This window comes from Pseudophryne corroboree, chromosome 7, assembly GCF_028390025.1.
Source record: "Pseudophryne corroboree isolate aPseCor3 chromosome 7, aPseCor3.hap2, whole genome shotgun sequence".
Classification (NCBI taxonomy): domain Eukaryota; kingdom Metazoa; phylum Chordata; class Amphibia; order Anura; family Myobatrachidae; genus Pseudophryne; species Pseudophryne corroboree.
In genome coordinates this window covers 36,441,102-36,467,105 of record NC_086450.1, presented here as the reverse complement: position 1 = coordinate 36,467,105, position 26,004 = coordinate 36,441,102, and the positions used below count along the sequence as shown (strand labels likewise).

The following is a 26,004-nucleotide window of genomic DNA, read 5'->3' as shown; positions in this document are numbered from 1 at the left end:
TCTTAGGCAAGCCGTGTGCGTGTTTTACAAATTACTCCTTAACGTATTAATATTACTTTTAACTACCAATAGCAACAAATCTTTCTCAGCACGTTATCAATGATAAATGGCAAGCAGGAAGGTGAGTCGTGAAAATACACAAATAAAAGAAATGCAGGTGTGTGCGTGTGTTGCGTACGCAAAACAGAGATAAACAGTTTTAAAAGACAATAGCGTTTTGTTCTTACCTTCCGGTTCCAGATTCCACCAGCACTCCTACAGCGTAGCGATGCAGACGCTTATCTAGTCAGCACTACTGTATCCCTCACCACCAATACGGATACGAAGGGATACTGCCTTCCCGCCCTTGCTGACAGATAAAGTCTGCGTTCGCTAGTGCAGATATGTGGAGGACGGACGAGCCGCCAATTGATAAAGCTAAATATTTATCTTATAACATTCACTATATGTGGGTAAGAGACTCAGTACGCAATTGGCGTATGGGGTACCGTAAGGGTACGCACTTAGTGTAGCCGACGCTTAGCCGTGGTCGAGACGCACATGCGGCACGCTCGCTCACAGCTTAACGCTTGGTGTCGAGCACGCTATAGGCAGCCGACTACCGTAATGTTACGCAAACAGCGTAGCATACGCTCGTGACCACGAGGGGAACACGAGCGGCGCAGACGCTCACGGGATGACACTCAGTAAACCTTGTATGCAACACAATGAAAGATTGAATTTGTACTGTAAATCTTACTACTGAAATACCTTAGCGATATAACGCTGCTTAACCTTGTTAATACAAAAGCTGCTTGAGCGATTGAGACGCTCCGAATACCCTCAGTAATGTAATAAACACACAATACCTTGCTAAGGTTCCAACACCTTTACTAACAATATCTAGCTATGTGAAAAAGGGTAAACAGTTAACAGTTCATACACTACAGGCTAACATCAATATCTAAGCAGAATAACTACACATAAATATACAATAGCGTCTTAATCCTATACAATAACAGAGAGAGAGAATATGGCAAATACAAACAGGGAACAAGTTGGTTACAGAGAATTACTTACACACACTGGGGAATGATTCGCTGCGCAGTCCTGGTACCAGCTCCGAGTTAGTCAAGATGAAAACCGTTTGTGGAGTGAGAGACTGAGCTGGCCAGGCTGGCTGTTCTTTTATACACTGCGTACAGTACACTACAAAGGGACCTATAATCTCATTGTTCATTGGACACAGGAATGTCTCCCCGCATCATAACAAAAGGTCATAGGTCAGTTTGAACAGGTGGGCTGTGACTATATCAAACTGCTCAGGTGGGAGGGAATCTCAGAATTCCCGCCGCATGGATAATGAACCGCAAATATAGTAAATGTCCAGAAACTACTAATAGACATAACTATACGCAGGAGCGATTAATCTCTACCTAACCAGCACCGGATTGTTTCTAATAAAATGTTCTTTAGTTAGGTACCAAACACCACTGCTCAAACCCTGTCTGACCCTTCATATCATGCAAAGAGGAATTCCTCTGTCCAGCGACCAGTTACAATAAACAAACTTAGTTATTATTAAGGGGAACATTACCTATAAAACATACTATTTGGATTTACTATGTAACATTTGAGTCGCCCGCTAGACGCACACAAACTCTACCGTAAATGCACATACCACGCGTCAATGCGCACGCCCGTAGAAACTACTTTACGCAACTGCGAATATGCGCACGCACGGGAGAGAATGTGCACGTGCAGCGGGCAAGCGCATGGGGTGATTATATGGCAGTGTGTAGCATAATATTTTTCGACTTTGACACCATTTTTTTACAAGCAGGTGTGGATGCGGGCCTAAAGTTAGGCTCCATTAATGTACAAATTTCGGCCTTGTCAATTTTCTTTCAGAAAGAATTGGCCTCCTTTCCAGAAGTTCAGACCTTCGTGAAAGGAGTGCTACACATCCAACCTCCCTTTGTGCCCCCAGTGGCACCGTGGGATCTTAACGTGGTGTTGCAGTTCCTGCAATCTCATTGGTTTGAACCTTTGCATAAGGTTGAGCGCAAATTCCTCACTTGGAAAGTGGTCATGCTGTTGGCCTTGGCATTTGCAAGGCGAGTGTCTGATTTATCGGCTTTGTCTCACAAGAGCCCCTATTTGATATTCCATGTAGATAGAGCGGAGTTGAGAACTCGTCAGCAATTTCTACCAAAAGTGGTTTCATCGCTTCACATGAACCAACCTATAGTGGTGCCAGTGGCTACTGAAGCCTTGGCGGAATCGAAGTCTCTCGATGTGGTCAGAGCTTTGAAAATTTATGTCGCCAGAACGGCTCAGATATAGGAAAACGGAGGCTCTGTTTGTCCTGTATGCTCCCAACAAGATTGGACTATTGCACGCTGGATCTATAATACGATTTCAGCATGCTCATTCTACTGTGGGATTGCCGTTGCCGAAATCGGTGAAAGCCCATTCTATGAGAAAGGTGGGCTCATCTTGGGCGGCTGCCCGAGGGGTCTCGGCGTTACAGCATTGCCGAGCTGCTACTTGGTCAGGTTCAAACACTTTTGCTAAATTCTACAGGTTTGATACCCTGGCTGAGGAGGACCTCATGTTTGGTCCATCGGTGCTGCAGAGTCATCCGCACTCTCCCGCCCGTTCTGGAGCTTTGGTATAAACCCCATGGTTCTTGAAGCATCCCCAGCATCCTCTAGGACGTATGAGAAAATAGGATTTCTCTGACGTCCTAAGTGGATGCTGGGACTCCGTAAGGACCATGGGGAATAGCGGCTCCGCAGGAGACTGGGCACAACTAAAGAAAGCTTTAGGACTACCTGGTGTGCACTGGCTCCTCCCACTATGATCCTCCTCCAGACCTCAGTTAGAATCTTGTGCCCGGCTGAGCTGGATGCACACTAGGGGCTCTCCTGAGCTCCTAGAAAGAAAGTATATTTAGGTTTTTTATTTTACAGTGAGATCTGCTGGCAACAGACTCACTGCAGCGAGTGAGGGGAGAAGGGGAGAAGAAGCGAACCTACCTAACAGGTGGTACTTGGGGCTTCTTAGGCTACTGGACACCATTAGCTCCAGAGGGATCGACCGCAGGACCCGACCTTGGTGTTCGTTCCCGGAGCCGCGCCGCCGGCCCCCTTACAGAGCCAGAAGAAAGAAGTGTTCTGCCGCCGATTTTCCGGAAGACTTCTGTCTTCAACAAGGTAGCGCACAGCACTGCAGCTGTGCGCCATTGCTCCTCATGCACACCTCACACTCCGGTCACTGATGGGTGCAGGGCGCTGGGGGGGGGCGCCCTGAGCAGCAATATAAGACACCTTGGCTGGCAAATCATCACAATATATAGTCCCAGGGCTATATATGTGATAAATTACCCCTGCCAGAATCCATAAAAAAGCGGGAGAAAAGTCCGCCGAAAAAGGGGCGGGGCTATCTCCCTCAGCACACTGGCGCCATTTTTTCTTCACAGTGCAGCTGGAAGACAGATCCCCAGGCTCTCCCCTGTAGTTTTCAGGCTCAAAGGGTTAAAAAGAGAGGGGGGGCACTAAATTTAGGCGCAATATATGTATACAAGCAGCTATTGGGGGAAAAATCACTCAGTTATAGTGTTAATCCCTGCATTATATAGCGCTCTGGTGTGTGCTGGCATACTCTCTCTCTGTCTCCCCAAAGGACTTTGTGGGGTCCTGTCCTCAGTCAGAGCATTCCCTGTGTGTGTGCGGTATGTCGGTACGGCTGTGTCGACATGTTGGATAAGGAAGGTTACGTGGAGGCGGAGCAGAGGCCGATAAATGGGATGTCGCCCCCTGTGGGGCCGACACCAGAGTGAATGGATAGGTGGAAGGTATTAAATGTCAACTCCTTACATAAAAGGCTGGATGACGTAACAGCTGTGGGACAGCCGGCTTCTCAGCCCGCGCCTGCCCAGGCGTCTCAAAGGCCATCAGGGGCTCAAAAAAAAGCCTGTTACCTCAGATGGCAGACACAGATGTCGACACGGAGTCTGACTCCAGTGTCGATGAGGTTGAGATATATACACAATCCACTAGGAACATCCGTTACATGATCTCGGCAATGAAAAATGTGTTACACATTTCTGACATGAACCCAAGTACCACATAAAAGGGGTTTTATTTTTGGGGAGAAAAAGCAGCCAGTGTTTTGTTCCCCCATCAGATGAGTGAATGAAGTGTGTAAAGAAGCGTGGGTTCCCCCGATAAGAAACTGGTAATTTCTAAAAAGTTACTGATGGCGTACCCTTTCCCGCCACAGGATAGGTCACGTTGGGAGATATCCCCTAGGGTGGATAAGGCGCTCACACGTATGTCAAAAAAGGTGGCACTGCCATCTTAGGATACGGCCACCTTGAAGGAGCCTGCTGATAAAAAGCAGGAGGCTATCCTGAAGTCTGTATATACACACTCAGGTTCTATACTGAGACCTGCAATTGCCTCAGCATAAATAGTGCTGCTGCAGCGTGGTCTGATACCCTGTCAGATAATATTAATACCCTAGACAGGGATAATATTTTGCTAACATAGAGCATATTAAAGACGTCGTCTTATATATGAAGGATGCACAGAGGGATATTTGCCGGCTGGCATCCAGAATTAATGCAATGGCCCTCATTCCGAGTTGTTCGCTCGCAAGGCGATTTTAGCAGAGTTGCTCACGCTAAGCCGCCGCCTACTGGGAGTGAATCTTAGCATCTTAAAATTGCGAACGAAGTATTCGCAATATTGCGATTACACACCTCGTAGCAGTTTCTGAGTAGCTTCAGACTTACTCGGCATCTGCGATCAGTTCAGTGCTTGTCGTCCCTGGTTTGACGTCACAAACACACCCAGCGTTCGCCCAGACACTCCTCCGTTTCTCCGGCCACTCCTGCGTTTTTTCCGGAAACGGTAGCGTTTTTTCCCACACGCCCATAAAACGGCCTGTTTCCGCCCAGTAACACCCATTTCCTGTCAATCACATTACGATCGCCAGACCGATGAAAAAGCCGTGAGTAAAATTACTAAGTGCATAGCAAATTTACTTGTCGCAGTGCGGACATTGCGCATGCGCATTAAGCGGAAAATCGCTGCGATGCGAAGATTTTTACCGAGCGAACAACTCGGAATGAGGGCCAATGTCCATTCTGCCAGGAGGGTATTAGAAACCCGGCAGTGGACAGGTGATGCTGCCTTTAAAAGGCACTTGGAGATTCTGCCTTATAAGGGTGAGGAATTGTTTGGGGATGGTCTCTGGGACCTCGTATCCACAGCAACAGCTGGGAAGAAAATGTTTTACCTCAGGTTTCCTCACAGCCTAAGAAAGCACCGTATTTTCAGGTACAGTCCTTTCGGCTTCAGAAAAGCAAGCGGGTCAAAGGCGCTTCCTTCTGCAGAGACAAGGGAAGAAGGAAAAAGCTGCACCAGACAGCCAGTTCCCAGGATCAAAAATCTTCCCCCGCTTCCTCTGAGTCCACCGCATGACGCTGGGGCTCCACAGGTGGAGACAGGTGCGGTGGGGGCGAGTCTCGGGAACTTCAGGGACCAGTGGGCTTGCCCACAGGTGGATCCCTAGGTTCTGCAAGTAGTATCACAGGGATACAGGCTGGAGTTCGAGGCGACTCCCCCTCGCCGTTACCTCACATCAGCCTTGCCTGCTGCCCTCGGAGAAATGTAGTACTGGCGGCAATTCACAAGCTGTACTTCCAGCAGGTGAAATCAAGGTACCCCTCCTTCAACAAGGCCGGGGTTACTATTCCAAAATGTTGTGGTACCGAAACCAGACGGTTCGGTGAGACCCATTCTAAAATTGAAATCCTTGAACACTTATATACGAAGGTTCAAGTTCAAAATGGAATCGCTCAGGGCGATTATTGCAAGCCTGGAGAATTTCATGGTATCACTGGACATTAAGGATGCTTACCTGCATGTCCCTATTTACCCTCTTCACCAGGAGTACCTCAAAATTGTGGTACAGGATTGTCATTACCAATTCCAGACGTTGCCGTTGGTCTGTCCCCGGCACCGAGGTATTTACCAAGGTAATGGCCGAAATAATTATCCCGTACTTGGACGATCTCCTTATAAAGGCGAGGTCCAGGGAGCAGTTGTTCGGCGGAGTAGCACTAACTCGGGAAGTGCTACAACAGCACGGCTGGATTCTGAATATTCCAAAGCCGCAGCTGGTTCCTACGACGCGTCTACTGTTCCTGGGTATGGTTCTGGACACAGAACAAGAAAAATGGATTTCTCACCGGAGGAGAAGTCCAAGGAGTTGTCGTCTCTAGACAGAGACCTCCTAATACAAATACAGGTGTCGGTGCATCAATGCACGCGAGCCCTGGGAAAGATGGTAGCTTCTTACGAAGAAATTCCATTCGCCAGGTCCCATGCAAGGATCTTCCAGTGGGATCTGTTGGACAAGTGGTCCGGGTCGCTTCTTCAGATGCATCGGCGGATAACCCTGTCTCCAAGGGCCAGGGTGTCGCTGTTGTGGTGGCTGCAGAGTGCTCATCTTCTAGGGGGCCGCAGATTCGGCATACAGGACTGGGTCCTGGTGACCACGGATGCCAGCCTTCGAGGCTGGGGGGCAGTCACACAGGGAAGAAACTTCCAATGCTATGGAAAAGTCAGGAGACTTCCCTACACATAAATATTCTGGAACTGAGGGCCATTTACAATGCCCTAAGTCAGGCTAGACCCCTGCTTCAACACCGGCCGGTGCTGATCCAGTCAGACAACATCACGGCGGTCGCTCATGTAAACCGACAGGGCGGCACAAGAAGCAGGATGGCGATGGCAGAAGCCACAAGGATTCTCCGATGGGCGGAAAATCATGTGTTAGCACTGTCAGCAGTGTTCATTCCCGGAGTGGACAACTGAGAAGCAGACTTTCTCAGAAGACACCCGGGAGAGTGGGGACTTCATCCAGAAGTCTTCCAAATGATTGTACACCGTTGGGTAAGGCCACAGGTGGACATGATGGCGTCCCGCCTCAGCAAAAAGCTACAAAGATATTGCGCCAGGTCAAGGGACCCTCAGGCGATAGCTGTGGACGCTCTGGTAACACCGTGGGTGTACCAGTCGGTGTATGTGTTCCCTTCTCTGCCTCTCTTACCCAGGGTAATGAGAATAATAAGAAGGAGAGGAGTAAGAACTATACTCATTGTTCCGGGTTGGCCAAGAAGAGCTTGGTACCCAGAACTCCAAGAAATGATCTCAGAGGACCCATGGCCTCTGCCGCTCAGACAGGACCTGCTGCAGCAGGGGGCCTGTCTGTTCCAAGACGTACCGCGGCTGCGTTTGACGGCATGGCGGTTGAACGCCGGATCCTGAAGGAAAAGGGCATTCCGGAGGAAGTTATCCCTACGCTATTTAAAGCTAGGAAAGAAGTGAACGCAAACCATTATCACCGCATATGGTGGAAATATGTTGCGTGATGTGAGGCCAGGAAGGCCCCAAAGGAGGAATTTCAGCTAGGTCGATTTCTGCACTTCCTACAGTCAGGGGTGACTATGGGCCTAAAATTGGGTTCCAGTAAGGTCCAGATTTCGACTCTATCGATTTTCTTCCAAAATAGAACTGGCTTCACTGCCTGAAGTTCAGACTTTTGTTAAGGGAGGGCTGCATAGTCAGCCCCCGTTTGTGCCTCAAGTGGCACCGTGGGATCTCAACGTGGTGTTGGATTTCCTGAAGTCGCATTGGGTTGAGCCACTTAAATCCGTGGAGCTACAATACCTCACGTGGAAAGTGGTCATGCTGTGGGCCTTGGCGTCGGCCAGGCGTGTATCAGAATTGGCGGCTTTGTCATACAAAAGCCCTTATCTGTATTTTATATGGATAAGGCGGAATTGAGGACTCGTTCCCAATTCCTTCCTAAGGTGGTATCAGTTTTCATGTGAACCAACCTATTGTGGTGCCTGCGGCTACTAGGGACTTGGAGGATTCCAAGTTACTGGACGTAGTCGGGGCCCTGAAAAGTATATGTTTCCAGGACGGCTGGAGTCAGGAAAACTGACTCGCTATTTATCCTGTATGCACCCAACAAGCTGGGTGCTCCTGCTTTTAAGCAGACTATTGCTCGCTGGATCTGTAGCACGATTCAACTTGCACATTCTGCGGCTGGACTGCCGCACCCTAAATCTGTAAAAGCCCATTCCACGAGGAAAGTGGGCTCTTCTTGGGCGGCTGCCCGAGGGGTCTCGGCTTTACAACTGTTACTTGGTCGGGTTCAAACATTTTTGCAAGAGTCTACAAGTTTGATACCCCGGCTGAGGAGGACCTAGAGTTTGCTCATTCGGTGCTGCAGAGTCATCCGCACTCTCCCGCCCGTTTGGGAGCTTTGGTATAATCCCCATGGTCCTTACAGAGTCCCAGCATCCACTTAGGACGTCCGAGAAAATAAGATTTTACTCACCGGTAAATCTATTTCTCGTAGTCCGTAGTGGATGCTGGGCGCCCATCCCAAGTGCGGATTGTCTGCAATACTTGTTTATAGTTATTGCCTAACTAAAGGGTTATTGTTGAGCCATCTGTTGAGAGGCTCAGTTATATTTCATACTGTTAACTGGGTATAGTATCACGAGTTATACGGTGTGATTGGTGTGGCTGGTATGAGTCTTACCCGGGATTCAAAATCCTTCCTTATTGTGTCAGCTCTTCCGGGCACAGTATCCTAACTGAGGTCTGGAGGAGGGTCATAGTGGGAGGAGCCAGTGCACACCAGGTAGTCCTAAAGCTTTCTTTAGTTGTGCCCAGTCTCCTGCGGAGCCGCTATTCCCCATGGTCCTTACGGAGTCCCAGCATCCACTACGGACTACGAGAAATAGATTTACCGGTGAGTAAAATCTTATTTTTAATACCTACCGGTAAATCCTTTTCTCCTAGTCCGTAGAGGATGCTGGGCGCCCGTCCCAGTGCGAACTCTATCTGCAGTAATTGCTTATTAGTTATTGGTTATGTTACACACGAGTTGTGTTTCTGTTATGGTCAGCCTGTTGCTGACTGAAGAGGGGCATAGAGGGAGAAGCCAGTTCACACCCATTCAAAGTCTTAAAGTGTGCCCATGTCTCCTGCGGATCCCGTCTATACCCCATGGTTCTTGAAAAGTCCCCAGCATCCTCTACGGACTAAGAGAAAAGGATTTACCGGTAGGTATTAAAATCCTATTTTCTCCTTCATCCACTAGGGGCCACTGGAGTGTAGTTACAATGGGGAGATAGTAGGTGGTATTGGTAGCTGGCACTTTAAAAATTCTCACACTGTGGCTAGCTCCTCCCCTACTATCTCCCCTCCAAGCCAGTCTTAGTTAAGTGCCCGAGGTAGCTGGTTCACTTGGGTTTAGCTGAAGAATTTTCTTCTTTTTTCTTTATTATTTTATTTTTCTTACACACACTCACAGACTGGCAGCTCTGCCACTGCCAGTCTGCACCGTGGGAGCTGCCGGCGGGGTCCCATCGCAGCTGCGTGCGGCTAGGGATGGGCCCCGGCTGAGGGAGACACTGAGCTCTCCTGAGTTGGCGGACACCGCTGCGTGCGGCGCGTGTCGCGGCCACTCCATCCAGCAGAAGATTCCGGCAGCATGGCAGCGGTGAGTATCAAAAATGGTCGGACACCGCTGCGTGCGGCTTGTGTCGGGACCACCCCACCACAGAAGATTCCGGCTGGACGCCGCTGCGTGCGGCGTGTGTCGGGGCCGATCCACCAAGAACACAGTGGTGAGTGAAGTATACTTTATTTGTGGTGGCTATGTATGTTTTTAGAGCAATGCACTGTTTATTGTTGTACAACCCACTCCAGAAGGGCTCTCTGGGGCTGTAATGTACTTTATTGTATCCTTACCTGTCCTCCTCATGGAGAAACAGACAGGATGATTGGGGGAGGCTGAGTATGTGTTTATACAACCCTGACTGAAAAACGGGTGTGTGTCATTCTGATAACCCTCCGCTCCCCCAGCTCCCCGCACCCCCCGCACAGATCCCCACTCAGCGCGACTCACAGAGCCGGCACAGGGATCCCGCTCGAGCGCAAAGCAATGTTTAAATTTGGCGCCTTGTACGGAGGGGGCGGAGCTAAGTCCCGCTCTGTAGAGCGGGCTCAGCGCTCCCTGCTCCCCGGCGGCGACTCGCGCTCTGTTCAGCGCAACACTCCCCGGCGGCGGCTAGCAGATACAGGGCTCTACTAGCGCTGTATAGCGGGCTCAGCGCTCCCCGCTCCCCGGCGGTGATTCGCGCTCTGTTCAGCGCAACACTCCCCGGCGGCGGCTAGCAGATACAGGGCTCTACTAGCGCTGTATAGCGGGCTCAGCGCTCCCCGGCGGTGACTCGCAGGCCCAGCGGAGGGTACAGCTCGCTTCCCGCTTAGTTTTGCAATAAGGCGCCATAGCCGGGGGGCGGAGCTAACTCCCGCTCTGTACAGCGGGCTCAGCATTCTCCGCTCCCCGGCCACTGTTATAGTGTAATAGGCATTTATGTGAGTTTAATGCACATGGTGCTGAGGAGAATGTGATATAGTCAGAGTGGCTCAGCACTAATCCAGTTATCCACTATATAGATTTTATCGCATAGCCCAGAGGAGTTTCACTCTGGCGGCCATTTCCTCCCTGCACAGACCTGGCTTCATATTTGCAGTGTCTCCTATAGCCCAGTGGGCTAATCTTGCATACTCAGAGACAAATACAAATAAAGTCCCAGGTATATTAACAGTTAACCCGCTTTACTCAGTGGGCTCCCAGGTCTCCCCATCGCTAGGCAACAGCTCTGGGATTTGTAACTTTTCGATACTTCAGGCTGCTGAAATATAGATACATTCCTCCTGCAGTAGAGTCCTCTACCCAGCATTTCCTTACTTGCAAATCAGGGAACCTGCTCTATTACAGTAGCTGGGACTCAGCTCAATAATAATTAAAAGAATCTACTGTGCAGTATTTATTTACCTACGGTGTGTGTGTATATATACATATATAGTTATGTTTGTGCATGTGTATATATATATATAGATATATATTTTTAAGTGCGTGTAGGTATGTATATAGATAAATCCATAAAATACCAGATATAGGGGATAAAACAAAACTTCTGCAATGTTTTCTAATAACATCTTGCACATAACATTTTCCCCCATCTTTCTCACAGGCTGGTCACCATTTTGAAAAGCCAGCGGAACCTCCGAGAAACATCTGGTGCACCTTAATTAGCGGTACACTAAATACAGGGCGGGGTGTTGCCTTCCCTTTATTATTCCTTGGTGTCACTAGTTACTAATGCTATTTGTAATTGTGGAATGCGTGTAAGGCATCAGACAAATAGCGCTGCGGCTCAGTACGCTAGTAGCGGCTATCTGAACAGGGGTTTGAATCCAAACAAAACTTTAAGGAGAACTCCTATAGCCTAGGGCTAAGACTCCTGTCCCACAGCGCAGCGTTGCTGGTTCAGGTCTCCGCTGCTCCAGAAAGTTTATTTTAATCGTATCGGTCACTACACATTATAGTGCAGACCTTACGTAGGGCTCTGTTTATTTAACCCACCTTTTCTCCTTTCGTTTGTCTCTCCTGGGATAGTCGAAGAATTCCCTCTTAGGTGTGAAGTATGCGGCAGAGCCATCTGCTTCGCCCTCCACGCACCTGCACACCCCTGTTTGATCAATGATGCAGGTAATGTCACTATTAACCAGACAATAGCTCATCAGGTAAGCCCTTGGACTTTGGTTTCCAAGGTCACAGGATCAAATCACAGCGGGACCAAACACACCTTTCCAAAAAGAAACTTTGCTAACATTCCATGCATTACTGATGTCTGTTTTCTGTGGATCTGAACCAGTGTCTCAGAATATACAGGTACATAATACAGCAGTTCATCTGATACTGCAGGTAAAGGAGGAGGACACGTCAAGTCCATCAGGGTTCCACGCCATTGACGAAAATGACAGCGACTGGTTCAGTTTCGGATGAGCTGGGCAGGCTCCGGTAGGCGGCCGACAGACACCCGAATACACAATATCAGGTATCAAACAAGGTTTGTTTTCCTATCTTTTCCCCGCAGATGGCAGGAGATGGTATCAGAACCTCTCTAGGGTATACACCTCGGTGTATCGCCGGTCCATCAAGCCGCCGTTTTCCTGAGGCAACCTTGCTCAGGGATCCATCGACATATGCGGCAGCATGGTTCTACCGTGTCCGGAGCAGGTAGGTTGGGGAACAATTGTCCTCTAGGTTACAGGATGCTTCGCATCAGGATCAATTGATACTTTGATACAGGTCAGAATCACGATTCTGCTTTATGTTCCTTGGAGGTCTCCATGTCTACAGACTCGGACCCTGCATCTTCGCTTGGGCTGTCTTAACCCGACGACCTCTGGGGCTGCGACAGTGACAAGTAAACATGAAATCCTACGGGGCAGATGGTTCTGGGGAAGGAACTTTCTGCAGGATTTCTTGAACCAATGGAGGTAGGTCCACTTTGATTTCTCCTACTACTGCCCCAGCTCCAAGACAGACCTTTACTGGTCTTCCCTTTAGATTTTTTCGTGCCCTTTCAGGTTTTTGACTCCACACGGGTGATATCTTCGTCGCCAGGGGTTCTCAGGGTAAAAAGGCTGAAGCAGAGGTTCAACATCCTCAGTCCAGTCTGATTTTATGTCATCCTATACACCCATTACACCTGCAGGGTCCCAGGGTAGGCGCAGGTCGATGGGAGAAGGCTTGGGCGGTTACAACCGTCTCAGGAGTCCCTCGGCATGGGTCGGCTGATTTACGATGACAAGAGAGTCATACTGCAGGCTGCGCTCCATAGGTTTCTAACCGCAAAGGGTGTTGATCCCTGTTTTTCACATATCATTTGAATTAGGACAGTTCTCAGGCCTTTGTTTTCTTTTCACGTTCCGAAGCCAAGTGGCTCGGACAGGCCTATTCTGGCCTTACAATCCTTTTAGTCTGTGATTGCTAGTTTAAACAAGAAAGGGAGTTTTACGTGTCCCTTGTCTTCAGAGATGCCTGTTTACTGATTTCCGTTGGACAGGCTTTTTCTCAGATTCCCCCTTAACAGGATTCTCATTTTCACTGTAAGTCCTTTACTCCTCTCTCTTCCGCTCCCACAGAGTTTAGGAAGATAACAGAATAACTCTTTTTCAAGGGCAGTGGGTGACGTTGGTTCCCTAATGGGACAATTTACTGCTACTATCCCACTCTGTACATTAGGTGGCTTCTGAATATCCGGAGGATCCACGAGCTTCTGATTCGACACAGATCCAATTTATGCTCCGCATAGACGTTTCTCAACAGGGTCCGTCAGAGGTTTTTTCATTCCTCGGCACCAGAGACTCTATTTCTTCAGTCAAGTTGCGACGTAATGAGTGGTCGCCTCCATTCCTCTCGGAGCGGGGGACAACAATCTTGTTTCCAGATCAAGCCACCAGGTCAGACTCCTGGGTGAGGGAACATGCCCCGGAGTTTTGTCAGCTGGTCCGCTGTGGGCGGAGATTTCGGATCGACCTCAGGGCGTTCTGACTGACTCTTTAACCCTTTATTACTCTCGGACGGCAGTAGCCGTGGAGGCCCTCAGGGCTCCGGGGAGTTTTCTGGTTATTCTATCCTGCCTCCTTTTCTATTTCTACTTCAGGTTCAGTAACACAGGAGGGGATTATGCGTGCTAGTCCTCTCGGTGGCGCTGGTTGGGCCACGCATGACTTGAAGATACAGATACGCCTGTTGTCAGTAGAGGAGCCTTGGCTCCTACCTCGACTGGACTGTCTACTTCAACAGGCTCCTTTTTTCTCCTTGTTCAATTTTACACTGGTTTCGGTTACCCGTGTGACTGTTCACGAGACCTCAGAAGGGAGGAGTTCCCTAGTTCGGTTAGGCCTACTGGGCTCCGATTTCAGAAGTCTATTACCTCTTCTCGCTTTTGCCACTTTGGGAAAACTTTATGGAACATAATGAAGATAAAAGGGGTTTTTCCCCCTTCTTCCAGTTACCATTCATCTTTGGTTTCTCTGGGAGGTTTTTTGCTCCGCTGCGCTTCAAACCACAGTGACCGGAATTTTAGGTCTCTGCCTTTTTCGCTTTTCTTCCAAATGAGATTAGCCTAGCGGCCGTAAGTTCGGCCTCTTGTTCAGGGAGTACTCTATTGGCAACTCCCCGGGCTCGGCTTCGGCCTCAGCGGTCGTTTCTTCCAGAGGGGAGGTCCATTTTTCATATAAATCTGACACTAGTGGTTTTCAATCCTCTCTGAATGTTGTCAGGGCTCGTCAACTCTCTCTACAGAGGTCTCAGGCTATTCGATGAAGTGTTTTTTCTTCTTTGCTCTGGACGATGCTCCCGTACTAAATAGCCGGGGTCCCAGCATATGCTGGACAGTTGGATACATCTGATCATCAGACAGTCTTCTTGGCGGTTACTAGGGAGCCTCCGTTTTCCATTTCAGCGCGCTTTACGCGCATTGTAAGACCTTCGTGGGCAGCCGCCCGCGGGGTCTCCATGAATATTTTGTCGGGCGGCTACTTGGTCAAACCGACATTCGTTTTGTCAAATTCTACAAGTTTGACACTTTTACGGCCTCTGCATCACTGTTTGGCCGAGCAGTTTTTACAGGACTCTCAGCGCTTTCCCACCCGTTTTTGGGAGCTCTGGGACGTCCCCATTGTAACTACACTCCAGTGGCCCCTAGTGGATGAAGGAGAAATCAGGATTTTGGTACTTACCGATAAATCCCTTTCTCCGATTCCACAGGGGCCACTGGACGCCCGCCCAGCGCTGTTTCTCCTGATTTTTGTTTGATTAACGATTGCAGATCACCATATGACTGCTTGTTGGGTTCAGGCTAGCCTGGTTTTTTGTCAGGTTCTGTTCCAGGTTTAGTTTGTGTTCGCCTGGTTTACAGGGCGTCGTTAACCTCCTCTACCTTACGGTTTGTTTATTACAGCTCTCCTCGGGCACAGTTTAACGTAGACTGGCTTGGAGGGGAGATAGTAGGGGAGGAGCTAGCCACAGTGTGAGAATTTTTAAAGTGCCAGCTACCAATACCACCTACTATCTCCCCATTGTAACTACACTCCAGTGGCCCCTGTGGAATCGGAGAAAGGGATTTATCGGTAAGTACCAAAATCCTGATTTTAGGTGTAATGTATGAACAGAAGATGGCTATCATAGTAAATTGTGAATTATACAACATTGATTTACTCTCGTATATTTACAATATGCCAGTACGCCTCACAGCACTTTGCAACATCTCCACAATCTAAAATACTCACACTTCAGTAACTATACCCCATAGACCAGGCCTAACCAACCTGTGGCTCTTCAGCTGTTGTGAAAATACAAGTCCCAGCATGCCCGTCTACACTTTTGCTATTAGGAAATGCTAAAACTGAGGCAGGGCATGCTGGGTTGTGTAGTTTCACAACAGCTGGAGAGCCAGGCCTGCACTAGACTCAGCCTCAGTATAGATTTATATTGGTCTCCGCTATAACATTTACATACACATCTATAACCTTAGAGGTACTGTAGGTTAAGCGGCGTCTCAGTAAAATTGGCCTTAGTATACATGCCGCCGTGTCACTAGGACAAGGACTGATCTGAATAAATGAACATGTTGGCAGTACATAGTAATTATTATGAAGAGGAAGCAGTGTTATACCCTAACAGAGCTGTGCTTTGATTACAGTCCCGGGTGGGACTTCCTGAGGTTCTCATTGGCCTTCTCCCAGCAGCCGGAGGAACGCAGCGCCTGCCGCGGCTAATCGGTGTTCCAGCGACTCTAGATGTCATTCTGCAAGGTGATTTTTTTTTATTTTATTAATTTATAAAGGGATATATCTGACAAAGCAGAAATCAGCAGATGGAAAAGAAGAATTGTATAAATAACTGTCCTAATGAAAGCTGAAGAATGAAATGAGACCACTAATACTAGAAGTGTAAGTGGAATAAAGCTTTGTGGGGAGCAATGGGGCAGATTTATCAGAGTTTGGACAGAGATACTAACCAATCAGCTCCTAACTATCATATTTCAAACACTGCCTGTAAAGTGACAGGAGCTGATTGCTTGGTACTTTATCTCTCAACACTTTATCTATCTCTATCTGGCCCGATGTTTGATATGCACCCTAAAAATGATGTGGTACTATAGGTAAAGCTACGTGGAACACATAGGAAAGGTGACAAAATAAACGGTAATATGTAATTTATTTTTAGTGGTAGCTACTATTTCTCTTACGTCCTAGAGGATGCTGGGGTCCATATTAGTACCATGGGGTATAGACGGGTCCACCAGGAGCCATTGGCACTTTAAGAGTTTAATAGTGTGGGCTGGCTCCTCCCTCTATGCCCCTCCTACCAGACTCAATTTAGAAAATGTGCCCGGAGGAGCCGGTCACAGCTAGGGGAGCTCTACAGAGTTCTCTTAGGTAAAGTTTAGTTTCTTTATTTCAGAGGTTTTTTTTTTACAGGGAGGCTGCTGGCGACAGCCTCCCTGCAGCGTGGGACTGAGGGGGATGGGGGGGCTGGAGCAGTGTCCGCCCTGTGGGGTCTTGAGCCACTGCCCCCGCTGACTGAACGTTGAGCTCCAGAGGGGTCTGATCGCGCCCCGCCGCAGGGGAGTGCTCGCCCCGGCAGCCAGCCGCCACCCCCTCAGGATGCTGAAAATAGGCGAGTGAGTCACTGTCCCCCCTTGCAAGCGGGGGGACAGTGTGAATGTAGGCAACTAGTGGGTAGGAGTGCAGTCTTAACCGCGCTCCTGGAAGGCCCAGCTGTACTGAGGTGCGGCGCTGGGAGGGGGGCGTCCTGGGCCAGCTCCGGATCCGAAACTGACCACAAGCAGCCTGTCGGGGTCTAAGGATCCAAGCCAGCTTGAACTCCTCCGGCCAGTATAATCTGCATAGAGCGGGAAGACCGCGCCATTGAGGGGGCGGAACTTCTCCTCAGAGCGGACCCAGCAGCCATTTTACAGCCTGCAGCTCAAGTGGATGCCAGGTCCCTCCTGCTCAACTCCAGCTATCTGTACGGTACCAGGTGGTTGTAGAAGGGGGGAAAAACTGTGTTAAAGCTGTGTTACCTATTAAGGGACACATTCAGTGCGGGTTTAGGGTTTTCCTATACTATAACAGCGCTGTGTGTGGGTTGGCTCCAATCTCTGTGTCTCTCTGCCATTCTTGGGGGGGGAGGGGGGGAAGGGGGGAACACTCTGTCTGCCCAGTACCCTGTGTGTTTGTGGGGTGCTTGAGGTTGTATGTCAACATGTCTAGGGACACTGTTTCATATGCCTCAGAGGAGTTGTCTTCCCAAGAAGACTCCATTCCATGTAATCAGGATTGCACTGTTTTAGCGCAGATCCCATCTAGAGAGCCAGAATGGTTAGTCTCTCTGAGGGGGACTATTTCTCAGATTTCTGATAGGGTTGGCAGGACTGAGCATGCCACTCAGGTCCTCCAGTCCTCTATGGTGGTATGGTCTGATTATGCCTCCTCAGGGTCCCCTGCAGTACATTCTCAAAAAATGTGCGCTGGCAATTATGCAGGATGACGCGGACACCGACTCTGACACTGCAGATGGTGATGGGGATGTGTTGAGGGGGACGGCATCACTTGCCAAGGGGGTGCAGTTGATGATTGAGGCTGTCAGGGATGTTTTACACATTTCAGACACGACTCCGGAATAGGTGGAGGAGGCCTTTTTTACAGATAATAAGAAGCGCCCCCCCTCACCTTCTCGGCATCCAAAGAATTAAATGCTATCTTTGAAAAGGCTTGGGAAACTCCGGAAAAGGAAATTCCAGATTCCCAAGAGGGTCTTGGTAGCTTTTCCCTTCCCAGAGGAGGATAGGAAGAGATGGAAGTTCCCGCCGATTGTCGACGCCTCTGTCTCCAGGCTGTCCAAACAGGTGTTATTACTGGTCCCGAAATCTACCGCTTTAAAGGACCTGGCAGATCGCAAGGTGGATGCTACGCTGAAATCCATTTACATGGCTTCAGGGGCTATATTGCGGCCTACTATTGCCTGTGCTTGGATTGCTAAAGCTATTGCCAGGTGGTCAATCACTCTGCAGGAGGAATCGACTACGCTGGATAAAGGCGACGTTGATTTATTTTTACGTAATATTCAGGATTCTGCAGGGTTCCTGGTGGATTCCATGAAGGACCTAGGTTCCATGGCTGCGGGGATCTCCTCCATGTCCGTCTCAGCTCGCAGAGGTCTCTGGCTGCGCAACTGGTCTGCGGACGCGAAATCCAGAAAGTGTGTGGAAGGCATGCCATACAAGGGTCAGGCTCTCTTTGGGAAGGCGCTGGATGCGTGGATTGCCACGGCTACCGCGGGTAAGTCTCCTTTTCTCCCCTCAGCTGCATCGGCTACGAAGAAGCCCTTTTCGTCTACCACGTCACAGTCCTTTCGGCCCGCGAGGCCTAGAAAGAATAAGCCTGCGAACACCTTCTTCAGAGGTGGTCGTGCCAAGGGAAAGAAACCCGCAGGTTCCCAAGCCCAGAAGCCCGCTTCTGATACCCCTAAGTCCTCCGCATGATGGTGGACAGCTAGGCCTGGAGGAGGATCAGGTGGGGGCAAGACTCCGGCAGTTCAGCCACGTCTGGGTGTCGTCGGGTCTGGACCCCTGGGTACTAGACATAGTGTCCAGAGGGTACAGACTGGAGTTTCAAGACGCCCCGCCTCACCGTTTCTTCAAGTCAGGCTTGCCAGCCCTGCTCGCAGACAGGGCAATTCTTCTGGAAGCCATCAGAAAATTGGTAATGTCAGAGGTCATTGTTCTGGTCCAACTTCAGCAGTGGAACAAGGGTTATTATTCAAACCTATTTGTGGTACCGAAACCGGATGGTTTGGTACGGCCTATTCTAAACTTAAAGTCTTTGAACCCTTATCTGAGAGAGTTCAAATTCAAGATGGAATCTCTGAGAGCTGTCATCTCAGGACTGACGGAGGGAGAGTTCCTGGTGTCTCTGGACATCAGGGATGCTTACCTCCACATTCCCATTTGGGCGCCACATCAAGCATATCTCAGGTTTGCGCTGATGGGTGATCACTATCAGTTCCAGGTGCTGCCGTTTGGCCTCTCCACAGCACCGAGGATCTTCACCAAGGTGATGGCGGAGATGATGGTTCTCCTCCGCAAACAGGGGGTCAACATAATTCCATATCTGGACGATGTCCTGATCAAGGCGTCGTCCAGAGAGAGGTTGTTGCTGTGCATCGCGCTCACGACACAACTGCTCAGGAGGCACGGTTAGATCCTAAACCTTCCAAAGTCTCATCTGGAACCGACAAGGCGACTGTCTTTCTTGGGAATGATCCTCGACACGGAAGTGCAGAGGGTATTTCTCCCGGTGGAGAAAGCGTTGGTGATTCAAGCAATGGTCCAAGATGTCCTAAAGCCTACCCGGGTATCGGTTCATCAGTGCATACGCCTTCTGGGGAAGATGGTTGCCGCCTACGAGCCTCTGCAGTATGGCAGGTTTCATGCTGGACCTATTGGACCAGTGGTCGGGCTCTCACCTGCACATGCACAAGAGGATACGCCTGTCTCCGAAAGCCAGGATTTCACTCTTCTGGTGGCTACAACTTCCTCACCTTCTGGAAGGCCGAAGGTTCGGAATTCAGGACTGGATCCTTTTAACCACAGATGCAAGTCTAAGAGGTTGGGGAGCAGTCGCTCTGGGGGAAACCTTCCAAGGAAGGTGGTCGAATCAAGAATCTCTTCTCCCAATAAACATCCTGGAGCTAAGGGCCGTGTACAACGCCCTTCTGCAAGCAGCACACCTTCTACAGGAACGGGATGTTCAGGTGCAGTCGGACAACGTGACCACAGTGGCCTACATAAACCGACAAGGCGGAACAAAGATTAGGGCTGCCATGTCAGAGGTGTCAAGAATCCTCCTCTGGGCAGAAAGGCAAGCTGTAGCGATGTCTGCAATCTTCATTCCGGGAGTAGACAACTGGGAAGCAGACTTCCTCAGCAGAAACGATCTCCATCCAGGGGAGTGGGGCCTCCATCCGGAGGTGTTCGAGGAGGTAACCGGTTGGTGGGGGGGGGTTCCTCACATAGACATGATGGCCTCCCACCTCAACAAGAAGCTGGGGAGGTACTGTTCCAGGTCGGGGACCCGCAGGCAGTGGCGGTGGACGCACTGGTAGCACCGTGGGTGTTCACGTCAGTGTATGTGTTCCCTCCACTTCCTCTGATTCCAAAGGTCCTTCAGCTGGTAAGAAGAACAAAGGTTCTGGCAATCCTCATTGCTCCGGACTGGCCAAGGAGGGCTTGGTATGCGGATCTACTGGATCTTCTGCTGGAAGATCCATGGCCCTTACCTCTTCGGGAGGATCTGCTGCTGCAGGGGCCGTTTGCCTATCAAGACTTACAGCGGCTACGTTTGACGGCATGGCGGTTGAACGCCAGTTCTTAGCTCGGAAAGGTATTCCGAGTGAGGTCATTCCTACCCTGATTCAGGCTAGGAAAGGGGTGACGTCTAAACATTACCACCGTATTTGGAAGAAATAAGTTTCTTGGTGTGAAGCGAGGAAGTTTCCTGTGGTGGAGTTTTAACTTGGACGTTTTCTCCTTTTCCTGCAGGCAGGAGTGGATATGGGCCTGAGATTGGGATCCATTAAGGTCCAAATCTCTGCTTTGTCCATCTTCTTTCAAAAACAATTGGCTGTCCTCCCTGAGGTTCAGACCTTTTTGGAAGGGCTTCTGCACATCCAGCCTCCCTTTGTGGCGCCAACGGCGCCCTGGGATCTAGATGTGGTGTTGCAGTTCCTACAATCTGCATGGTTTGAGCGTCTACTGGAGGCTGACATCAAGTTTCTCACGTGGAAGGCGGTCACTCTGTTGGCCCAACGCGTGTCGGATTTGGGGGCTTTGTTTTGGAAAAGTCCTTATCTGATCTTCCATGAAGACAGGGCGGAACGTAGGACTCGTACACAGTTCCTGCCTAGGGTTGTATCGGCTTTCCATATCAACCAACCTATTGTGGTGCCAGTGGCTACTGACTCCTCAATTGCTTCAAAGGCCTTGGATGTGGTACGGGCTTTGAAGATCTATGTGAAGAGGACTGCTCGTCATAGGAAATCTGACTCTCTATTTGTCCTCTACGATCCCAAGAAAAATGGGTGTCCTGCTTCTAAGCAGTCGATTTCGCGCTGGATCAGGTTCACTATCCAGCATGCGTATTTTACGGCAGGACTGCCATGTCTGAAATCGCAGGCAGGCTGCTGGCAACAGCCTCCCTGCTTCGTGGGACTGAGAGGGGGAGTAGGAACCTACTTAATAGAGTTAATGGTTCTCTATCTCCGCTGCCGGGACACTGAGCTCCTGAGGGTGATTATCACAAGCCCACGAGGCGACCGCTCACTCCCGCAGGATGGCCGCCACCCCCTAACAGAGACAGAAGATAAAAGAGTGGTGAATACGGCGCCGGCATCCCGGTTAGCGGGTCGCCGGCTGGTGTGGTGGCACAAGGGTTGGAGCGCAGCTCTGAGGGGCTGCGCTCCGGTATGGCTCAGCAACATCTCTGCATGTAGACGCTGGAGGGGCGTCCTGAGTCGGCAGGCTAACCCTACACTGGTCATTGCGTTAACAGGGGTTAATCCCGCTGTTAACATTCTCAGGCCAGTTTAAATATTAAGTGCGGGAAACCGCGCGCCAGGTCAGGGGGTGGGGCTTCCTCTCAGAGTGGATCCAGCATTTACCAGCACCATTGTCTCCCTGCAGATTACACAGAACGCTGACAGGGAGCGCTGCCCTCCACATAACTCCAATGCCTTACGGTACCAGGGTGTTATAAGGGGGGGGGGGGGGTAAAAGAGTATGTTAACAGTACTAACTGCTCCATTAACGGTAGTTAGTTAGCGCCGGGCTTTTATCATAATGACTGCCTACAGGGGTGCGATGTGGCTGGCTCCTTATACTCTGTGACTCTCTGGGGGAAACTGTATCTGACATTTTCCTGTGTGTGTGTGAGTGTATATATCTCATGTTACTATGTCTAAGGGCTCTGTGTCCTGCGCTGCAGAATGTTTATCTTCTCCAGAGGAGTCTATTCCATGTACTCAGGACTGCAATATGCTTTCTCAGCCTTCTGAATCCAAACCTGCATGGGTGGATTCTTTAAGGGGAATGATATCCCAGATCTCAACGAGGATGTCACATACTGAGAAAGAGACTCAGTTTTTGAGGAAGACTGTGGAGGGGTTGCAATATCCATCCCCCACTACTTCGTCAAAAACCCCACCTACATAGCCGCAAAAACGTCCACTTGCCCATATAATGCAAGCTGACACGTATACCGACTCTGATACAGGAGACGGTGATGAGGTTGTGCAGGGGGGGGGGATGCATCCCTTGCTAAAGGGGTGCAATTAATGAGTAAAGCCATTAGGGATGTGTTACACATTACTGAGAAGGTACCTGAGCTGTAAGAAGAGACTTATTTTACTGTAAATAAGGCATCGTCTCTTACCTTCCCTGCTTCTAAGGAGTTAAACTCCTTGTTTGAAAAATCCTGGGAAAACCCAGAGAAAAAATTCCAAACTCCTATAAGAATTCTCATTGACTTTCCTTTCCATGAAGAGGACAGGAAGAAGTGGGAAAACCCACCTATAGTAGATGCTTCTGTATCTAGATTGCCTAAAAAGGTGGTTTTACCTGTCCCCGGTTCAACCGCCTTAAAGGAGCCGGCTGACCGTAAGATTGAGACTACGCTCAAATCACTATATACTGCTACAGGCGTGGCTTTAAGGCCCACTATTGCTTGTGCGTGGATTTCTAAAGCTATAGTGAAGTGGTCAGGCACATTACTAGAGGAATTAGATTCTATTGATAGGAGTAACATTGACTTGTTTTTACGTCACATACAGGATTCGGCAGGTTTCATGGTGGAAGCCATGAAGGACATTGGCCTGCTTAACGCAAGGGCTACTTCCATGGCGGTCTTGGCACGCAGAAGTCTCTGGCTATGCCAATGGACTGCGGATGCGGAATCCAAGAAGAGCGTGGAGAATCTGTGCAATTTAGAACCATTTCCCCTGTTTGGGGAAGCACTGGATGCGTGGCTATCCACGGCAACTGCGGGTAAGTAAAGCTTTCTTCCCTCCGCAGCTGCACCGGCTCGGAAAGCCTATCCTACGCCTGCACTGCATTCCTTTTGGACCGCAAAATTTTATCCAAGGGTCCCCCCACCTTCTTTAGAGGAGGTCGGGGAAAATCCAGAAAACCTGCACCAGCAGGTTCTGCTTCCTCCAAGTCTTCGGCATGACGGTGGACCTCACAGCCTGGGGATCGGTCAGGTGGGAGCGAGAGTAAAAGATTTCAGTCATGTCTGGGCGGCATCGTGCCTAGACCCCTGGGTAAAAGATATTGTTACCCAGGGGTACAGACTGGAATTTAAGGTACTCCCACCTCACAGATTCCTCAAATCAGGCTTACCAGCTTCTCTGACAGAAATTACAATTCTGCAGGACACCATTCAAAAATTGGTGCACACAAATGTCATTGTTCCAGTTCCACCAAGGTCATGGCAGAGATGATGCTCCTCCTCCGCAAGCAGGGAGTGAACATTATTCCATACCTGGACGATTTACTGATAAAAGCATCTTCCAGGGAAAGACTGTTGCAGAGTATTGCTCTCTTAATTCAACTACTCCAGGATCATGGGTGGATCCTAAATCTTCCAAAGTCACATTTGGAATCGACAAGGAGACTACCCTTCCTGGGAATGATACTCGACACGGAGGTGCAGAGAGTGTTTCTACCAGTAAAGAAAGCGTTGGTGATCCAATCAATGGTCCTGTGATGTCTTGAAGCCAGCCCGGGTATCGGTTCATCAGTGCATTCGCCTTCTGGGAAAGATGGTAGCCTCCTACGAGGCTCTACAGTACAGAAGATTCTATGCACGGTCCTTCCAACTGGATCTCTTGGACAAGTGGTCTGGATCGCATCTTCACATGCACCAGCGGATACGCCTGTCGCCGAAAGCCAGAATTTCACTCCTCTGGTGGCTCCAAGCTTCTCACCTGCTCGAGGGCCGCAGGTTCGGGATTCAGAACTGGATCCTTCTAACCACGGATGCAAGTTTCAGAGGTTGAGGACCAGTCACTCAGGGGAAAAATTTCCAAGGAAGGTGGTCCAATCAGGAATCTCTCCTTCCAATAAACGTTCTGGAACTGAGGGCCATTTACAACGGCCTTCTACAAGCGGCACATCTTCTGCAAGCTCAAGCCATTGAGGTTCAGTCTGACAACGTCACAGCGGTGTCCTACATAAACAGGCAGGGCGGAACGAAGAGCAGTGCTGCAATGTTAGAGGTAACAAGAATCCTTATCTGGGCAGAAAGGCACGCGGTGGCGTTGTCAGCGATCTTCATTCCGGGAGTGGACAACTGGGAGGCAGACTTTCTCAGCAGACATGATCTCCATCCAGGAGAATGGGGCCTACACCCGGAGGTGTTCACAGCGGTAACAAGCCGATGGGGCGTACCTCAAGTAGACGTGATGGCCTCTCGCCTGAACAAGAAGATTCGGAGGTACTGTTCCAGGTCACGAGACCCACAAGCAGTGGCAGTGGATGTTCTGGTAACTCCGTGGGTGTTCCGGTCGGAGTATGTGTTCCCTCCGCTTCCGCTCATCCCAAGGATTCTCAAATTAATAAAAAGAACAAGAGTTCAGGCGATCCTCATTGCTCCAGACTGGCCAAGACGAGCTTGGTACGCGGATCTTCTGGAATTATTGCTGGAGGATCCGAGGCCTCTTCCTGTTCGCGAGGACCTTCTACAACAGGGGCCGTTCGCCTATAAAGATATACCGCGGCTACGTTTGACGGCATGGAGGTTTTTTTTTTTCCAAATATGTTTATTAAATACCTCCAAAACATGGTACAGAAATAAGGAAAAAAAAAAACCGCATACATATCAGACATATCGACATCAAAGTAAGCAGATAAGAAAGGTAAAAGTACACAGCATATATGAGTAGGTGGAGGAAATTTTCCAATTTTCCAAAACAATTAACAAGAACAAATTGTAAACCACCAGAAGAGCGGCGGTCAGGCTATAACGTATTGAGAATGGGACTAAATATGACTGACTAAAAACTGACACTCAATTCCGGCAGTTCAAATAAAAAAAAAAAAGAAGAGGTAAAAAAGAACATCACAAAAACGTTAGAACAAAAATAAGCAAAAACACCTACCAAGAGCCACAGGCCACCGATCCGTCCATAGAAGTGTCCATCCAATCCGCCAGGGAAGAAACAGCAGAAATAAGAAGAGAGGGGAAAGAAAAGAGGAAGTGTGTGGAGAGGGAAGTACGGATGAAGAAGAGGGAGAGGGGAAGATAGGAAGCTCAGTCAGTTAGAGAAACTTGGCTATCAAGTTGTCGGAGAGAGTACCAAAAGTTAGATTGGAAACATTTATGTATTGCTAGTTTAGTGTGGGGAGGGAGGGTACAAATGTATTTATCCCAGCACTTAAAGAGTGCAGGAGTCAGGGTTTCCTTGTGAATAGAGGCTTCCAGCCAGTCCATATTAAATAAGAAGAGTAACCTAGAGGTAGCCATAGGGAGAGTAGGAGAGGTAGGATGGATCCACTGTTGCAATATAGCTTTTTTCCCCACTGCTGAAAGTAACACTATCAATTTTTTATCAGTGCGTGGAATTCCAGGTTGGTCCGACAGATGACCAAAGAGGGCCCAGGGAGCAGTACATTGAAAGGGGATGCCTAGCGTTGAGGTGCCATAATGGTGTAAGGTATGCCAGAATTTTTGAATGACAGGGCAGGCCCAGAGACAATGGAAAAGGTCAGCTTCTACCGTTGAGCATTTATTACATCCGGCCCTATCTGATATACCCATTAGAAAACCTTGTTTAGGCGAAATATATGCCCTGTGTAGCAGTTTATAGGCCATTTCCTGATATATACTAGCCGGTATTAGTTTAAGGGTCATAAAAAAGGGATCTAATAGGGTGTCTACTGTGAATGTAGGAACTTGGGAGATCCATTTAGCCAGATCAGGAAAATCAGTGTGGGGGTCCAGT

The 26,004-nt window shown here is 49.3% G+C and overlaps 1 protein-coding gene across 2 annotated transcripts in view; it reads left to right on the top strand.

The window, feature by feature from the left end:
• The window catches only part of EHHADH (enoyl-CoA hydratase and 3-hydroxyacyl CoA dehydrogenase), a 244,519-nt gene that overhangs the window by 33,663 nt on the left and 184,852 nt on the right, over positions 1 to 26,004 (top strand). For both annotated transcript variants that reach the window (XM_063933010.1, XM_063933009.1), the window contains exon 4: positions 15,644 to 15,755. In XM_063933010.1, the coding sequence (XP_063789080.1) occupies positions 15,644 to 15,755 (112 nt within the window). The remainder of the gene's footprint in view (positions 1 to 15,643; positions 15,756 to 26,004) is intronic.